This window comes from Myotis davidii, unplaced genomic scaffold (assembly GCF_000327345.1).
Source record: "Myotis davidii unplaced genomic scaffold, ASM32734v1 scaffold226, whole genome shotgun sequence".
In the NCBI taxonomy this organism is placed as follows: domain Eukaryota; kingdom Metazoa; phylum Chordata; class Mammalia; order Chiroptera; family Vespertilionidae; genus Myotis; species Myotis davidii.
Window position 1 is genome coordinate 4,013,720 of NW_006297224.1, and position 15,642 is coordinate 4,029,361.

Sequence of the window (15,642 nt, forward strand, 5' to 3'; positions counted from 1 at the left end):
GAGGGGCGGGGGGGGGGGGAGGGGGAGAAGGCCTGGAGTGGGGTGGGAACTGGGTGGAGGGGAGCTATGGGGGGAAAAAAAGAGGAACATCTGTAATAATCTGAACAATAAAGATTTTAAAAAATAAAATAAAATGCAAATTAACTTAACCTGGTGAACCACTTTATTAATAAGGAGGACATATGAAAAATTTACTCATTTAATCCAATTTTCACATGATATTAAAATTTTTTAAATAAGAAAAAGCTATAGGAGCTTTATAAGAAAAAGCTAAAGGAGTTCATCACCACCAACCCAGTATTATATGAAATGCTGAAGGGTATTCTCTAAGAAGAGGAAGAAGAAAAGGATAAAGATAAAAAATTATGAACAACAAAGTGACAACAAATACATATCTATCAACAAGTGAGCCTAAAAATCAAATGAATAAAAAACCTGATGAACAGAACAGTCTAAGAATGTAATAGAATCAGGGGCATGGAAAGAGAGCAGACTGACAATCCTCGGGGGGAAGGGGCTGTGGGGGGTTCGGGAAGAGATTGGACAAAGAGCTTACACCTATGAACAAGGTCAGTGGCGGGGGGAGGGGGAGAAGGCCTGGAGTGGGGTGGGAACTGGGTGGAGGGGAGCTATGGGGGGAAAAAAAGAGGAACATCTGTAATAATCTGAACAATAAAGATTTTAAAAAATAAAATAAAATGCAAATTAACTTAACCTGGTGAACCACTTTATTAATAAGGAGGACATATGAAAAATTTACTCATTTAATCCAATTTTCACATGATATTAAAATTTTTTTAAAAATCCAATTGTAAGTTAGAAAACTCTGATCAGCAGCTACTCCTGGCTAAGTCTTCAAAGACATCTTCTCTTGTGCCTTGTTTGTTTAGTTTATAGATCTCATGGCAGATGTATAGTTAGGAAAGGTATTTCTGGCAGAAACTCAGTGAAATCTCACAATTAAAATAGAAAGCCATCAACATTTTTTAAAAAAAAAACTAGCAACATGACCAGAGCTACCAATAGCAATCAATAGATGAGAGGGCCTGGAAAGAGAGGAGGTTAGAAATAAGACCCCTTAGGAGTTCAATACAATTGTCCAGACAAAAAATAGTGACAGCCTCCATAAAGAAATGATTTCCTGCTGTGGTTTCCATCTAAACCCACTCAAAGCACCAATCATAAAAGGGAAAGCAGATATTAAACACTAAACAGTCAACATTTATAAAGTTCTTTATTTATCAAACCCTTAGCATTTATTAAGAACCAGATGCTGTTCCAAGCACTTTGCAAATATTAGCTCATTTAGTTCTCATCACAAATATATGAAGTAAGTACTATTAACCTCCCCTATTGTACAGGTGGAGGTACAGAGGCAAAGGGAGAAAAAAAAAAGAATTCTTTTAAAGCAATTAAAAAAAAAAAAAAACACACAGCCCGGCAGTATAATGGGCAAAGGAAATACACGATCTAGTATGGAGGGGAAAATATATACATATTAAATAAATATAATTTTTAAATACAATGGTAAAACATTGTTTACCTAACAGATTAGGAAAGATTTTAAAGTTTGATAATATGTAAGGTTGATAAGAGTGTAGGCAACCAACTTCTTTGTAGCTCATTATTTGAAAAGTAATTTTACACAACTTTAAATTTGGCAATATGTAACATCATTTATATCAGCGGTTCTCAACCTGTGGGTCACCAACCTGTGGGTCGCGACCCCTTTGGGGGTCGAATGACCCTTTCACAGGGGTCGCCTAAGACCATCGAAAACACATATATAATTACATATTGTTTTTGTGATTAATCACTATGCTTTAATTATGTTCAATTTGTAACAATGAAAATACATCCTGCAAGTCAGATATTTACATTACGTTTCATAACAGTAGCAAAATTACAGTTATGAAGTAGCAAGGAAAATAATTTTATGGTTGGGGGTCACCACAACATGAGCAACTGTATTAAAGGGTCACGGCATTAGGAAGGTTGAGAACCACTGATTTATATGCACCTAATTTGGACCCAATACTTCCAATTCTAGAAAGTTGTTCCATAGATATATACCCATGTCATAGCTTCCTATTGCTGATGTAAAAAAAAAAAAAAATTGCTGCAAAGTTAGCAGCTTAAAACAAAACAAATTTACCATCTCCGTTTCTGTATGTCAGAAGTCTGGATGGGTTGGACTGAGTTCTCTGCTTAGGGTCTCACAAGGAAGAAATCAAGGTTTTGGCCAGCGGGGTTCTTGTCTGGAGACTCTGGAGCATCCAGTTCCTTGAGGTTGTAGGATTGACCGATCATCCTCAGCTTTTGAAGCTGCTCACATTCCTTCCTATGTGGCCCCTTCACCCACTTGCCTCGAAGCAACAATAGCACATGGAATCCTTCCGGTGCTTTGGATTGCTTTGTCTTTCTCTCCTGCTTTCCTCTGGCGTCCTTTCAAGGGCTCATGTGATCACGGGGTCTGCCTAAAGATTCCGGGGTACTCCCCATTTTCCTGTCAATAGATTAGTACCCTTAAATACATCTGCAAAGCTCCTCTTTCTACAAACATAGTCACCGTCACAGTAACAACGAGTTCAGTTTAGGGGGAATAGGACAGGATGTCTTTGGAGGACCATTTTAGAAATTCTGCCTACCATCGCCCAGATGTGCACAAAATATTTATTGCATTGCTTTTTATCATGTCGGGAAAACACGAAACAAAACAAAAATTTTAAGACAGGAAATAACCTGAATGTCCAGGAGACCAGTTAAATCAATTATGATATATCTATACAACAAAGTTCCATGTAACTTTTAATCAAAACGATAGAGTGCTATATGTACTAAAATGAGAAATCTCCAAGTTATATTGTTAAGTAAAAGACCAAGACCTAGCCCTGGCTGGTGTTGCTCAGTATTAGGGCATCAGCCTGTGCACCAAAGGACTGAGGGTTCGATTCCCGGTCAAGGGCACATACCTGGGTTGCACATTTCCTGGCCCTGGTTGGGAATGTGCAGGAGGCAACCAATCAATGGGTCTCTCTAAAATATCCTCAGATGAAAATGAACAAAGAAATACAAAAACCAAGGCCTACCACAGGGTAAATAATATGCTAGCCTTTGCATTTTTAAAGGGGTTATATCTCTAAAAATACCATAGACTCTAAGAAGAGTAATTGTCTCTAGGGTGGAGGAAAGGAAACTGGAGACTGGGGCTAATCTTCACATTTGTGTAGTTTAAGTTCTTACCATATGTATGTCTGTGTTACTTTTTAAAAAATAAAAAATAAAAGAACTACATCCTACAAAGGCTTTTAACTAAAAATATGAAATAACTTACTTTAATTTACAGTGATAGACACTGGAGCAGTCAGAATTCTAGTCCATCTTAGGCAAGTTATTCTGATCTTCTCCTTCTATGTTGAATATTACTCGAGAAATCTACTTACCTTAGTCTCCATGGCCAAGAAGAAAGAACCGATGTAAAATACATAGCACAGCATATAGGCAATCCTTTTTCCTTGCTCCAGAAGCTTATATTGTGAACATGTGGTATCCATGTTTACAAATGCAACTCCTGACATCAGACGTTAGTGTGGAAGATTAAAGATAAGACTGGGCTTAATGGCTACCATTTGAAGCTTCAGAATAAATTACAAAGCAGGCAAATCTGGGTTCAGCTCCTAGGGATTTAGCACTGAGCCCAGGGAGACCCAGATGCCAAAGACATCTCTTCTTTCTGTAGGTATTTCATAGTCTCCACAGTATCAACACAGTTGAATGTGGAAATTGCTCTCAGGAATCATATTTTTCCTGGGTGCCTTGCTGTTTACACTTTGAGAAACAGCTATCTCTTTACTTTAAAAGATAACATCGTATTAAATGATTTTGTTCTCTTAGGTGATAAAGTCGTCACACTGTTTCTACCACAGAGTGGAGAGTGTGCCTCATGCCTTAATTCTGAAGACAACTATTGTATACAACTCAAGTAAGTTTTTACTAAATATTTTCTTTTTGAAAAATTAATTGAATGTCCTTGGAAGGAATATAAGCTTGCTAATTCAAACTTAAAAAAACTTTTTTTGTTTTTTGGTCTACAAAAGACAGTCGTATACCAGCCTGATGACTGATGGTACCAGTAGATTTACCTGCAAGGGAAAACCAATATATCACTTTGCCAATACGAGCACCTTCTCTGAATACACAGTGATAAGAGAAATCTCAGTTGCCAAGATCGATGCAGCGGCTCCTCTGGAGAAAGTATGCCTCATTAGCTGTGGTTTTTCTACTGGGTACGGTGCTGCAATCAATACTGCCAAGGTGAGAAGCATTTATACCCATTGTGATTGGAACTCTTGGTATATGGTGTTGATAGGCCTCATGCATCTAGGCCATATCTGATCATTCAACCTGAGGAAGAATCACAAACCTGCCTTGAAACATCCCTGAGTTCTTTACAATCTAGTCATCCCATACCCTCGTCAACATCTGTCCCATTCCCTCTCAGTCAGTAGTAAATGCCAAATTATGTCTGGATGCCATTCACAAGTGGAGACATGAGGAATTACTGGAGTTAAACATAACACAGTCACAAAATGGCTATGTATCTTCCATATTCCAGTTCATTCTTTTTTTTCATTCAACAAATATTTATGGAGTCATTCACTGTTGCAGGTGTAGGGATTTAGCAGCTATCAAAACTCATCAAGCTTCTATTCTGTTGTACAATGCATCAGGTGGTGATCCATGCTCATGAAAAGAAAAGGAGAGTAGGAAGATCAACTCATGAAAGGGGTGTTGCTATATACAACAGATTGGTCAGGCAACCCCACTCTGACTGAGTGGGTTACTGTTATACTTCTGTTTTGGAACATCACCCAATCCTGACAACCTCCATTGTTTAATTGGCTGTTGAATTTTAGTTCTCCCCCCCCCCCCAATTTTCATTAGTCCCAATACCATACAAAGCGATAGGATAGGAGGGATTCAATTTAAATTAGTCTCTTTTGGGACCCAATAAGAAATAAACCTCTGTCTTCGTAAGGCATTGGCAATGTAAGTAATGGAAAGATTACAGATATTCCCAAGGAAAGAGAAAGGAAGGGTTGCAGGAATTTGGAGATTGTTTTAAAGAACTCAAAATATCCTAAATCAAGTAAATACTGTGCCAAATAAGTCTTAAGGTTCAAAAAAAGGTCATTAAACTGCTCCTACCCATGCTAATTCCTCAGTTGAAATGTTCTATTTGCAGGTAATTTTTTTTGCTCCTCTGGCAAAAAAGTATTCCACACTTAGAAATACCTTGAGAAATTACAACTTTAGTTATAATATGTTTTAATTGAAAATATCCTTTGCTTACATCTCATAAAAGTATATACAGACTTGGTCTTTCCAACTGAGTGAATGTGCGTGTTCTCTTTGCTTTTGTTTTATGCTTTTACGGGCTCAGGTGACGCCAGGCTCCACCTGTGCGGTGTTTGGCCTGGGAGGAGTCGGCCTGTCGGTTGTCATGGGCTGTAAAGCGGCTGGAGCAGCCAGGATCATTGGGGTGGACATCAACAAAGACAAATTTGAGAAGGCGAAGCAAGTGGGTGCCACCGAGTGCATCAGCCCACAGGACTTCAAGAAACCCATCCACGAGGTGCTGAAGGAAATGAGCGGTGGAGGTGTGGATTTTTCATTTGAAGTTGTTGGTCGGCTTGACACCATGGTATGTATGTGCCATGGAATGCCATGAAATGTGTGTTTCTGCATTCTGGAGTATGTTCTTAGGCAGCAGAATATAAATATATGTACAGAATATTTTTCAAACTAAGAATAGTGATTTTTCATCTCCTAATTAGTACCTGGATTATTTAATTTATTATTATGACAAATGTTTCATTCCATCAACTAAAAATCCTATCTCCAGGAATAATTCCCTTTTAGAGTATTAGACCACTTAAAATTTACTTTGTTAATTTTTAGTTAAAATATTCAAACTCAAGTAAATATAATTCATACAAATACTGTTTTCAATCCCTGCAACCCCCATTTCTTTATTGTGTTTTGAATTTTAGTTCTCCCCCCCCCCCCAATTTTCATTAGTCCCAATACCATACAAAGCGATAGGATAGGAGGGATTCAATTTAAATTAGTCTCTTTTGGGACCCAATAAGAAATAAACCTCTGTCTTCGTAAGGCATTGGCAATGTAAGTAATGGAAAGATTACAGATATTCCCAAGGAAAGAGAAAGGAAGGGTTGCAGGAATTTGGAGATTGTTTTAAAGAACTCAAAATATCCTAAATCAAGTAAATACTGTGCCAAATAAGTCTTAAGGTTCAAAAAAAGGTCATTAAACTGCTCCTACCCATGCTAATTCCTCAGTTGAAATGTTCTATTTGCAGGTAATTTTTTTTGCTCCTCTGGCAAAAAAGTATTCCACACTTAGAAATACCTTGAGAAATTACAACTTTAGTTATAATATGTTTTAATTGAAAATATCCTTTGCTTACATCTCATAAAAGTATATACAGACTTGGTCTTTCCAACTGAGTGAATGTGCGTGTTCTCTTTGCTTTTGTTTTATGCTTTTACGGGCTCAGGTGACGCCAGGCTCCACCTGTGCGGTGTTTGGCCTGGGAGGAGTCGGCCTGTCGGTTGTCATGGGCTGTAAAGCGGCTGGAGCAGCCAGGATCATTGGGGTGGACATCAACAAAGACAAATTTGAGAAGGCGAAGCAAGTGGGTGCCACCGAGTGCATCAGCCCACAGGACTTCAAGAAACCCATCCAAGATGTTTTAGTTGAAATGACAGGCGCTGGTGTGGAATTTTGCTTTGAGGTCATTGGAAATCCAGAATTGGTGGTATGTAATCCTCTGGAATGAAAATTACCAAATTTCTACCAATCATCACTTTAGATTTTACTTGAATAAAAATTCTAAAACTTCTTCCACATTCCTCTATTTGATTTTCCTGTGCTCATGACATCCCACCTGATATCCTCTGTCCACTCCTACAAATCTCTTCATTCCCCTAGAACCCCCATACTGTGTTTTTCTTCTCTCTCTCCCCTCAGTGACATAAGGGAATCATGCCAGTCCCTTCAAATAAGCAGACAACATCCAAGAAGCAGGACAGAAAGGCCTTGTTAAGAATTCTCAAGAGATTATTTCGTAATAAGCAGAAGCCCAGTCACTTAATTTCTAAGCCAGAAGATTTAGGCAGGATAAGGACAATATTGGATGAATGATCCTATAAAGCAATGTGAGCTTTGCACTCACAGCAGTCTTTCAGGTTGGATCTGAGAGAAGCTTCCAAGAAAAATATTTACCAATCTTGACTAAATAGACTCATTTCAAAAATAAAGAAGAAAGATGTTGTTTTTCTGGCTAAACGTGGTTGATGTAAGAGAATATGGATGGAGAAGAAATTATTTTGCAGCTTGAGACTTGCTTTCCTGGGAAATTTGTAGAAGCAATGTAAAGGTCAGGTTGTACAGCTCCACCAGAAGAATAGAAACCCAAGAACTGCCTCCTCCAGCCGAGGTCCTTTCTTCAGCTTACAAAATCGTTTCACTCCTCACTGCCCACAAATCTCCTCTTCTGTTAAAAGATACAAGAAAACCTTTCTCACAATCTTTCCCACAGACAGTCAGGCTCTGAGAAATAGCCTTTCAAAATAACTAATGGGAACATTAGTTGATCGCTTTGCTAATACATGATGTAATGCAAATATCCAATTGTACTCTTTTATGTTGAAAAGATGTCAACTCTAACCATCAATATCAGTAATGGTTCATATTAAAATTAGTAGTAGCAGTACTGATAGTACTATTACTACCATAGATATCAGTATTTTAATTATTAAATTTCTATCTGTTTAATCTAAAATGCCAAATATTATACATACTTGGCAGTACACAATATCTTATTCATGTTTCAGCATATCCTTGTAAGAAAAATGTTATTTCAAATGAGGACAGAGAAAGCCCTAAACGAAGGTCACAGACCATTCAGCAGTCAAGCTGAGATTTAGACTAAGTCCCTATCTCTGAGGCACATCTTTTAACCCCTGCATTGTCTTGCATTGCTTTCCAACAGGCAGCTGCCCTGGCCTCCTGCCATGAGAGCCATGGAGTCTGCGTGATTGTTGGGCTCTTGGATTATGGTGTCCAGCTCAACATCAATGGCTACTTGTTTTTCTCAGGACGTTCTTTGAAGGGATCTGTTTTTGGAGGTATGGATGAAGCAAGGAAGAGTGGAAATGTGTGGGGGTTTGGAGATGGCATAATAGATAAATGTATCATAAATGCTTGAGAAGGCACATAAAACAAGAGCTTTAGACTACAGTTTTTGTTTCAACATAGATATCCAATACCCATCTCCCTGTATTGGATATTTGTGTTCACAATATCCAATACAGGGAGATGGGTATTGGATATCTACAGTTGTCTCTTGGTAAGCTTTTTCTCGCAAAGAGAGAGAAGAGACTTTAAAAAATTGATTGGGGAAGAAGCCAATGTCCAAAGTTTAATGCAAATTCTAAACTGAAAAGGAAAGGCAATTTTGTGATCAATAACTATACTTCAATTGAGTTATATACCTGCCAACTGGCATTCTTTGAAGGATATATTGAACTGTTAGCGGTCAATGTTCAACAATGTAAATCTTATATGAAACAACTGAGTTGTCATTGTATCAACTCAAATTATATTAAACATGATAGATTTATGACTAAAAAGAAATACTGCTGATAACAAGAAAATGAGATTTATTTTTTGAGAAAAAATCATAAAAGTACTTTGATTTTTACATTATTTTAAAATTTTATATATTTTAGAAGTCTTTTATGAAAAAGAATAAAGAAGCTAAATTTAATAAATCTGTTTAGGATCCTGTGCTTATAAACAAGTAATCTAATATTTAAGAAAAAATATATTTAGCCAGAGATTTTTGGGCAATCTGAATTCTTGGGCAAAAGAGATGAGAATTAGGAGCCATCTGCATTATTTGGACTAGTGAGCTAGCTGTGGCCTCCAAATTAGCTATGGTAGGGTTTTCTTACAGGTATTTTACAAAAAGTAGATAAATGACAGAGCCAGGGAAAAAGGCAAAAATCCAGTTTAGACTGTACTTCCAGTTCCTCCATTTGGGATCATTGGACAAACACACTGTTGTTTCCCTCTATTGTGTTTACAGACAATAACTGCTGATTACAAATGCAAATACTCAGCTAACTCTTGTAAAATAAGGTCACCAATATTTTAAATAATCCTCATATAGAAATATGTCACTAGCCACTTAAACATTCACATAATGATCATGAAGTTAATTCCTTTCTCTGGTTCAATAGTTTTCAATTAAAGGTAGCATTAAATGGGTGTTGAACAGGCCTGCTAAACTTCCTGCAATATACACTAGGAAGACTTTTCCCACCCAAAATGCCATTAATGCTATTGTTAAGAAACACTGCCTGGCCTAGTCTGTGTTCCTGGGGCCTTCCTTTTTGGATTGTTTGGTTGAAAGAAGAAACAAAACAAAGAAAAAAAAGTGAAAGTGTTCCTTATATAGATATGAAAATGCTTTATCATATCACCAAGCAAAACATAAAAACAAAGACAGCAGATCTTAAAAACTGTCATGACAAGAAAAAAAATTGTAACTGTGTGTGGTGGTGAGTGTTAACTAAACTTAGTTTAATAGTAATCATTTCACAATATATACATACATCAAATCATTATAGTGTACGCTGAAAACTAATACAATGTTATATGTCAGTGATATCTCAATTTTTGAAAAAAAGATTAAGACAAATAGAAAAATACACTAGCCCTTCATGCCATGACATATAGCACATTAGAATTCTTGATTATATATATCAGAGACCAACTTACATGCAAAATACACTCCTTGGAATACTTTTAGGTAATTTTAGGAATAGGTGGGAAGACTGAAGAACTTGGCCCAGGCTGGAACCAAGAAAAGCACATAACTACCAAGATCCCGTCAAAGGATGAGCTGCTTAGGACACTTGCCTCCTTGCACAATTACACCACACTCACCCCTTCCAGAAACAAGCAGACCACCACTTCCGTGTGGTGACTTGCTGGCATGTCACTTAGCACAGTCCTAAATGTAAAAATAGTATTTCTTGAAAATTATGAAAACAGAGAAAATACAATGTTAAGTTTCTGTTCCCTTGGCTGACCCCACCTTTCCCTGTGCAATTCTTACTTCCAGAAAAAACATTTTATTCTTATCTTGCTGTGTACACATTCTTTTTCCCAAAAACTGTCACTGAGATCACTGCCATGCGGAAATTCTTCTCTTCCCTTAAGATATTTGGCTCGTTCATGAAACTGCAGACCAAAACAACACACAAAATGTCCTGTTCCTGACCTTTGAATTGCTTTCTTTCCTAGTTCCCAAGACTTTGGCCTTGTTTTTTTGTTTTTGTTTTTTGTTTTTTTGTATAGGATATCCTCCAAAAAAATGTATTCACACACTTTGAATAATTACAAAGGCAGTATACATTTCCTTTTCAAAATTGAGCTATCAGCTCTTAAAGTGTGAATACACTTTTTGGGGACACCCTGTACATTAGATGTGGGCTCCCAGCTCCCAGGCAGTGCAACCTGACACCAAAACATCTGAGATAAGGTCCACAGTTCACTTGCTTTCAGTAAATTCTCTATAGCACCAGAGGTCTCAAAACTTTCAGGAGAACAGGGTATATGTTTGGGACAGGCATTCTCCTGATGACTGAGACAAGTTAATGGGAAATCCTTAGATTTCCTCAGTCAAAGCTAACACCTCCAGCAGTTCACCTGGCCCTTCGTGTAGAGTGAGTCTCATGAATAAAATCTCTTGTTCATCTGTTGTATTTCCAGGCTGGAAAAGCAGAGAGAGCGTCTCTAGACTGGTTTCAGATTATATGGCAAAGAAGTTTAATCTAGATCCACTGATTACCCATACTATGAAGCTTGATAAAATCAATGAAGCCGTTGAGTTCATGAAAACCGGAAAATGGCAAGTTCTTCCGCTAACCTTTATGTCTGAGTGTTTGGGGCAAGGGAAAGGGGTGTGGGAGTCAGAGGCAGGGAAGGGAAGTTGTGGCTGGTGAACCACATACAGACAAGTGAAGAAGGTTTCAGGAGTCTGTAAAGCATCTCCTCTCTCTCTTTAATTCATTCCCAGTCTATCAATGTAATCCTTAAAATATTTAAGTGCTCATCTACCCTTACCATTCGTATTTTATTTCCAAGTTGGCATTTTTTATATGACACATTAACCAATGAGTTTAGCTCGCAAAATTTTAGCTCAAGTTTGAGTTCATAGTTTATGAAGAGGCCATGGTTGTTCTATTTCCAAGGGGGGAATTATCCCTAGAATTCTAAATTCTGACACCTATCTTTGGCCCACAAACAGAACTCCAGCCATCAACTGGACACTGGCCTTCCCCACAGGGTACAGACCTGCTTACATGTTCCTCACCCTTGGAGCTGGGTGTCATTTTGAAAAAAAATCTCACACTGATTTAATCTCTCCATTTTTCACATAACATGAACAGAAGGAATCTAACTTACTTACTGGTCTACAAAGTGAAAATATGAAATCCCAAAGACAAATGTTTGCTTTGGAAATGTTTCAACTTATTTTTTTTCTTTCTTTTTTTTTTCTTTTTCAGTATTCGCTGTATCCTATTACTTTAAGTACAATGTAATGAACGCAAGACCTGCGGCATATTTCACCAACTAAATTGCATCCTGTATAACTTCCATGACTTAGAAGAATTATCCACACAGCGCTGTTTCTATGTTCTTGCCTCTGATTCATTCAGTAGTGAGCTCACATCTGACTTCTGCTCTCAACACCTCTTCAAAATTGGTCTTATGTCACCCAGTCCCACCCAGGAACGTCCCCCTGTTAGAGCTAGTTTAGGGTTGATTTGAATCACCCAATTCCAAACCCTTCAAACAAACAGTCACCCCATGATACTCCCATTTTCATACTTGCCCCTACCTCTGGGCCCCTGTTTCTTTGCACACACTGTCTCTCATCCCCATGAAACTCCACTCATTTCACACCGAAGAAACAAAACTCACCACTCATGAGTTTATTGAACATTCAGGTTAAAGCAAGCTGATGGGGGAAAGGGGACTTTATTACATCAACTTCAATAAATCCCAGTTAAACACTAAGTACTTCATTCTCAGTATTACTCACCCCAGAGAAACTTCTACTGGTGTTTCATCTTATATAACCCAGCCTCAAACCATCACTTACAATACTTCTATGGCACTCACCTCTTCTCTCGTGGATTGCCAAAGGAACTTTAAGTTTTTCTTTAATTGGCCAGGATAGTTTAGCTCGCAGCAGTTTGTGTCACGTGGCTTCATAGCCAAGCCATCTAAAATTCATCAGGAAGAAAAAGGGGCTTGAAAGAAAAGGGGCATCATTAATTACCAGGATCCATGCACCCTAGGAGGCCGCTGTGGTATTAAACAATAAACTGGCTTTTATTCCACTCTCCAAGGGAAGAGGGGATAGTGTGTAGTTACTACTAATGTGTATCATAGTTTCTTTCCTTCAAGTAGTAGATGGGATAAAGACAAGATCCAGCAGTGATTTGTGGCATCCAATCCCCATCTACCCCTGCCCCTACTTCTCTGCCCTACTCCTTCGTAATGCTCCTAGAACCTGGGTTAAGATTGAGCCCTCGTGGGATAGGACTTCTTCCCTATTCCCTAGAGAGAGAGTCTCTTTCAAACCCTCTTCTCCAGCACACACACCAGAGCTCCCTTCCTAGTTAAGGTCACTTCTGCTGCAGTTTGGGCTCCCCTAGATCTGAAGCCACTAGATCAGACGGGGGTCCCGTGGGTCAGCAGACCTCAACAGACCTCGGGAAACCAGGAGATGAGATGTCATGTCTTACCTAGTCCAGTCGCTTCCTGATTTCAGATCAGCCAGAAAGGTGAGCTACAGTCACGGCTACCACAGGTGTCAAAAGGCTCTCATGAGACTCTGATTCCCACACTGAGAAGAAGCATCATGAGGTGGGCACCCTGTCTTTCCTTCAGGGTACCTGCCTCCTACAAATAGAGGGGATCGGTGCTATCAAACGTATTCTTTCTCTTCCAAACTGTGTCACCAGTGGGAGCAGGGGCTCTCTCCTTCAGCAGGTCCAACCTTTAGCCTCCAGCAGAACTCTTGGAGTCCTAATGAGAGAACGGACAACTAAGCAAGGAAAAATGATTAGCTTCAATGCCAACTAGTAATTTGTTTTTGCATCTGACGTGCTGTTTATTCTCAGCGCTTTGTGCAAGCACAGTTGTGTCTAGGGCCTTTCCCCCTCCCACCTAGGAATACAAAATGGCTTGTATATTGGTTTTATTCAACCTGCTGTCTGCATTAGAACCAGAGAAGGGCCTGGGTCCCAGTGGACTGCCACTGCTGGCTGCCCCCTCTCTGATCATCATAAGGAGTATTTTAACAAAGACAGAGGGTTCAGAGTAGGGCGTGTCCTACCAGGGACGCCTCTGCCGACAAGGGCATGGCACTCCTTTTCTCCATCTCGCCAAGTCTGAGCAGGACGCCCAACTCTGCTCTGCTCTGCTCTGCTCTGCGCCTCTATTCCCTGAGGGCAGCTCAGCATGCACCTGCCCTGCTGTGGGAAGTAACATTACTGACACTGAGAACTTGGAGAAGTCTTCAGGTCTTGGGGGGTCTGAGTCTGCCCAAAAATGTTTTGCTGTCAACAGCACCTACATTCTACCCCAATAAAGCCCACTTCTTTAAGCTGCTTGGAATGTCTCTTTAAGTTGTAGCGCATTGGAAAACTCTGTATCCAGTCACAAATGCAGACTTTTTCTCCTTTCTGTTGATACTTGGCCAGAAATATTACACGAGTTCAGGTGACGACCCACATCGTTGTATATCCATCCACTGTCGCTGTTGGCCACAGAGGGAAAGAATTCATGAAAATATTAAAAAGGCTAGAAAAAGTAAATGTTACAGAGAAATTTTTTAAAATTATTTGTTACAAATGAAACCACTAACAACTTGCAAAAAAAAATAGTTTTAATTAAAAGATAGACATGAAAAAGAAGTTAAGAAGTGAAACATGGGAGTGAGAAAGTAGAAGCAAAGAGTATAAATTATACTTCCAAACAGTATACTAGAAACATTTAACTCTTCTGCAATAAAATATCACTTAAAGTCTGGAAGAGATAGTGGAATACTATGGGATTAAAAAGAAATGGTATAAAGAAAAACACGCTGACAGAGATGGCAAAATACATTGTCAAACTTTTAAAAATACGTACAACAAAGAACACTTGCAAATACTAGTATCAAGCCTCAAAGTATGTAAAGCAAAAAGTAGGAAAAGGCCCTGGCTGGTGTTGCTCCGTGGTTAGAGCTTCGACCAGCACACAAAAGGGACATGAGTTTGATTCACAGTCAAGGGCACAGACCTAGGTTGCAGGTTTGATCCCCGGACTCACATGGAGTGAATTAAGGAGGCAACCAATCGATGTGTCTCTCTCCCATTGATGTCCCTCCTTTCTTTCTTCCACTCTTTCTAAAAATCAATGGAAAAAATAGCTTCAGTGACTGTAAGAAATGAACAAATTCATAATAATTATTTTTAAATATCTCTCGTAGTTAATAGAACAAGCAGACCAAAAATCAATATGAGCTGGCTCCAGTACACCGCCGGTGCTTATTCTCATTAATGATTACAGAACTACAAATTAAAAACAATTACTTATCAATCCACGCCCACAGATTATCAAAAATTATAAAGTCCAGCAATTCCAGGCATAGGCAAGGTTGTGGCCCAGTGAAAACTCTGATACATCCTTGCTGGTAAGGAAAGCCATATTGTAAAAACACTTCAGCCTTCTCTATCAAAGTTGAAGACGCAGTAATTCCACACCTACTCAAAATACTTAACAACCACTATGGGACACTCCATTTCCCACAAACAGCCAAGCAAGTGTGATTCCAGGGGAGCTCTGGCCCACTGCATCGGTGATCACAGCTCCATAAGGTCAGATGGGGCACCAGGTACTTGCCTACAGCCATCCAGGGATTACTCTGTACTGAGCACAGCCAGAGTCCCCGAGACCCAAAACCATCAGGTTGGCATCACTATAATAGTGTGTACTGTTTGCATATTAGTCCTGAATTTTCCTTAAGGAAACTTTTTTATGCAATCATTAATTCATCATAAGAAAGAAAAGGGAAAGGAAAATAAATGATAATGAAAATAAACAGCTACAAGCAATGTGGGGGATTTCTCAAAAACATGGAATTGCGAGAAGACATGAAAGAATACAAACACTAAGATTTCATTCATATAAAGTTTTTCAGATGTAAAACTAAAGAACACTTACAGAGAAGCATAAATCAAAAAGAAATGCAAGGAAATAATTATTAGGATGGTGAAGGAAAAGGGTGAGTACAGGAAGGATTGTGGAGCAATGGAAATGCCCTTTATAATTTGTGTTAACTCATCTGTACATGTAATAAACTTTTATCTATTATTTTATATTTTGCAATAAAAGGGGAAAAAAACAAATAAACAAAATCTCCTCCAAATAATGGCTGGGAGCAAAGGCTGTTTGCAGCTGAAATACGATAGCACAAATGACGTGATAAAA

The 15,642-nt window shown here is 38.7% G+C and overlaps 1 protein-coding gene across 2 annotated transcripts in view; it reads left to right on the forward strand.

The window, feature by feature from the left end:
- LOC102752210 (alcohol dehydrogenase 6) overlaps positions 1-13,778 on the forward strand; it is a 21,389-nt gene extending 7,611 nt beyond the window's left edge. Inside the window, exons 4-9 of one of the 2 annotated variants that reach the window (XM_006773016.2) lie at positions 3,895-3,982; positions 4,098-4,314; positions 6,581-6,841; positions 8,078-8,213; positions 10,867-11,005; positions 11,664-13,778. In XM_006773016.2, the coding sequence (XP_006773079.1) occupies positions 3,895-3,982; positions 4,098-4,314; positions 6,581-6,841; positions 8,078-8,213; positions 10,867-11,005; positions 11,664-11,688 (866 nt within the window). In that variant the 3' untranslated portion in view covers positions 11,689-13,778. Of the gene's footprint in view, positions 1-3,894; positions 3,983-4,097; positions 4,315-5,443; positions 5,705-6,580; positions 6,842-8,077; positions 8,214-10,866; positions 11,006-11,663 lie in introns of both variants that reach the window. The other variant, XM_015570010.1, reaches the window with a different exon arrangement.
- The last annotated feature ends 1,864 nt before the right edge of the window (positions 13,779-15,642 follow it).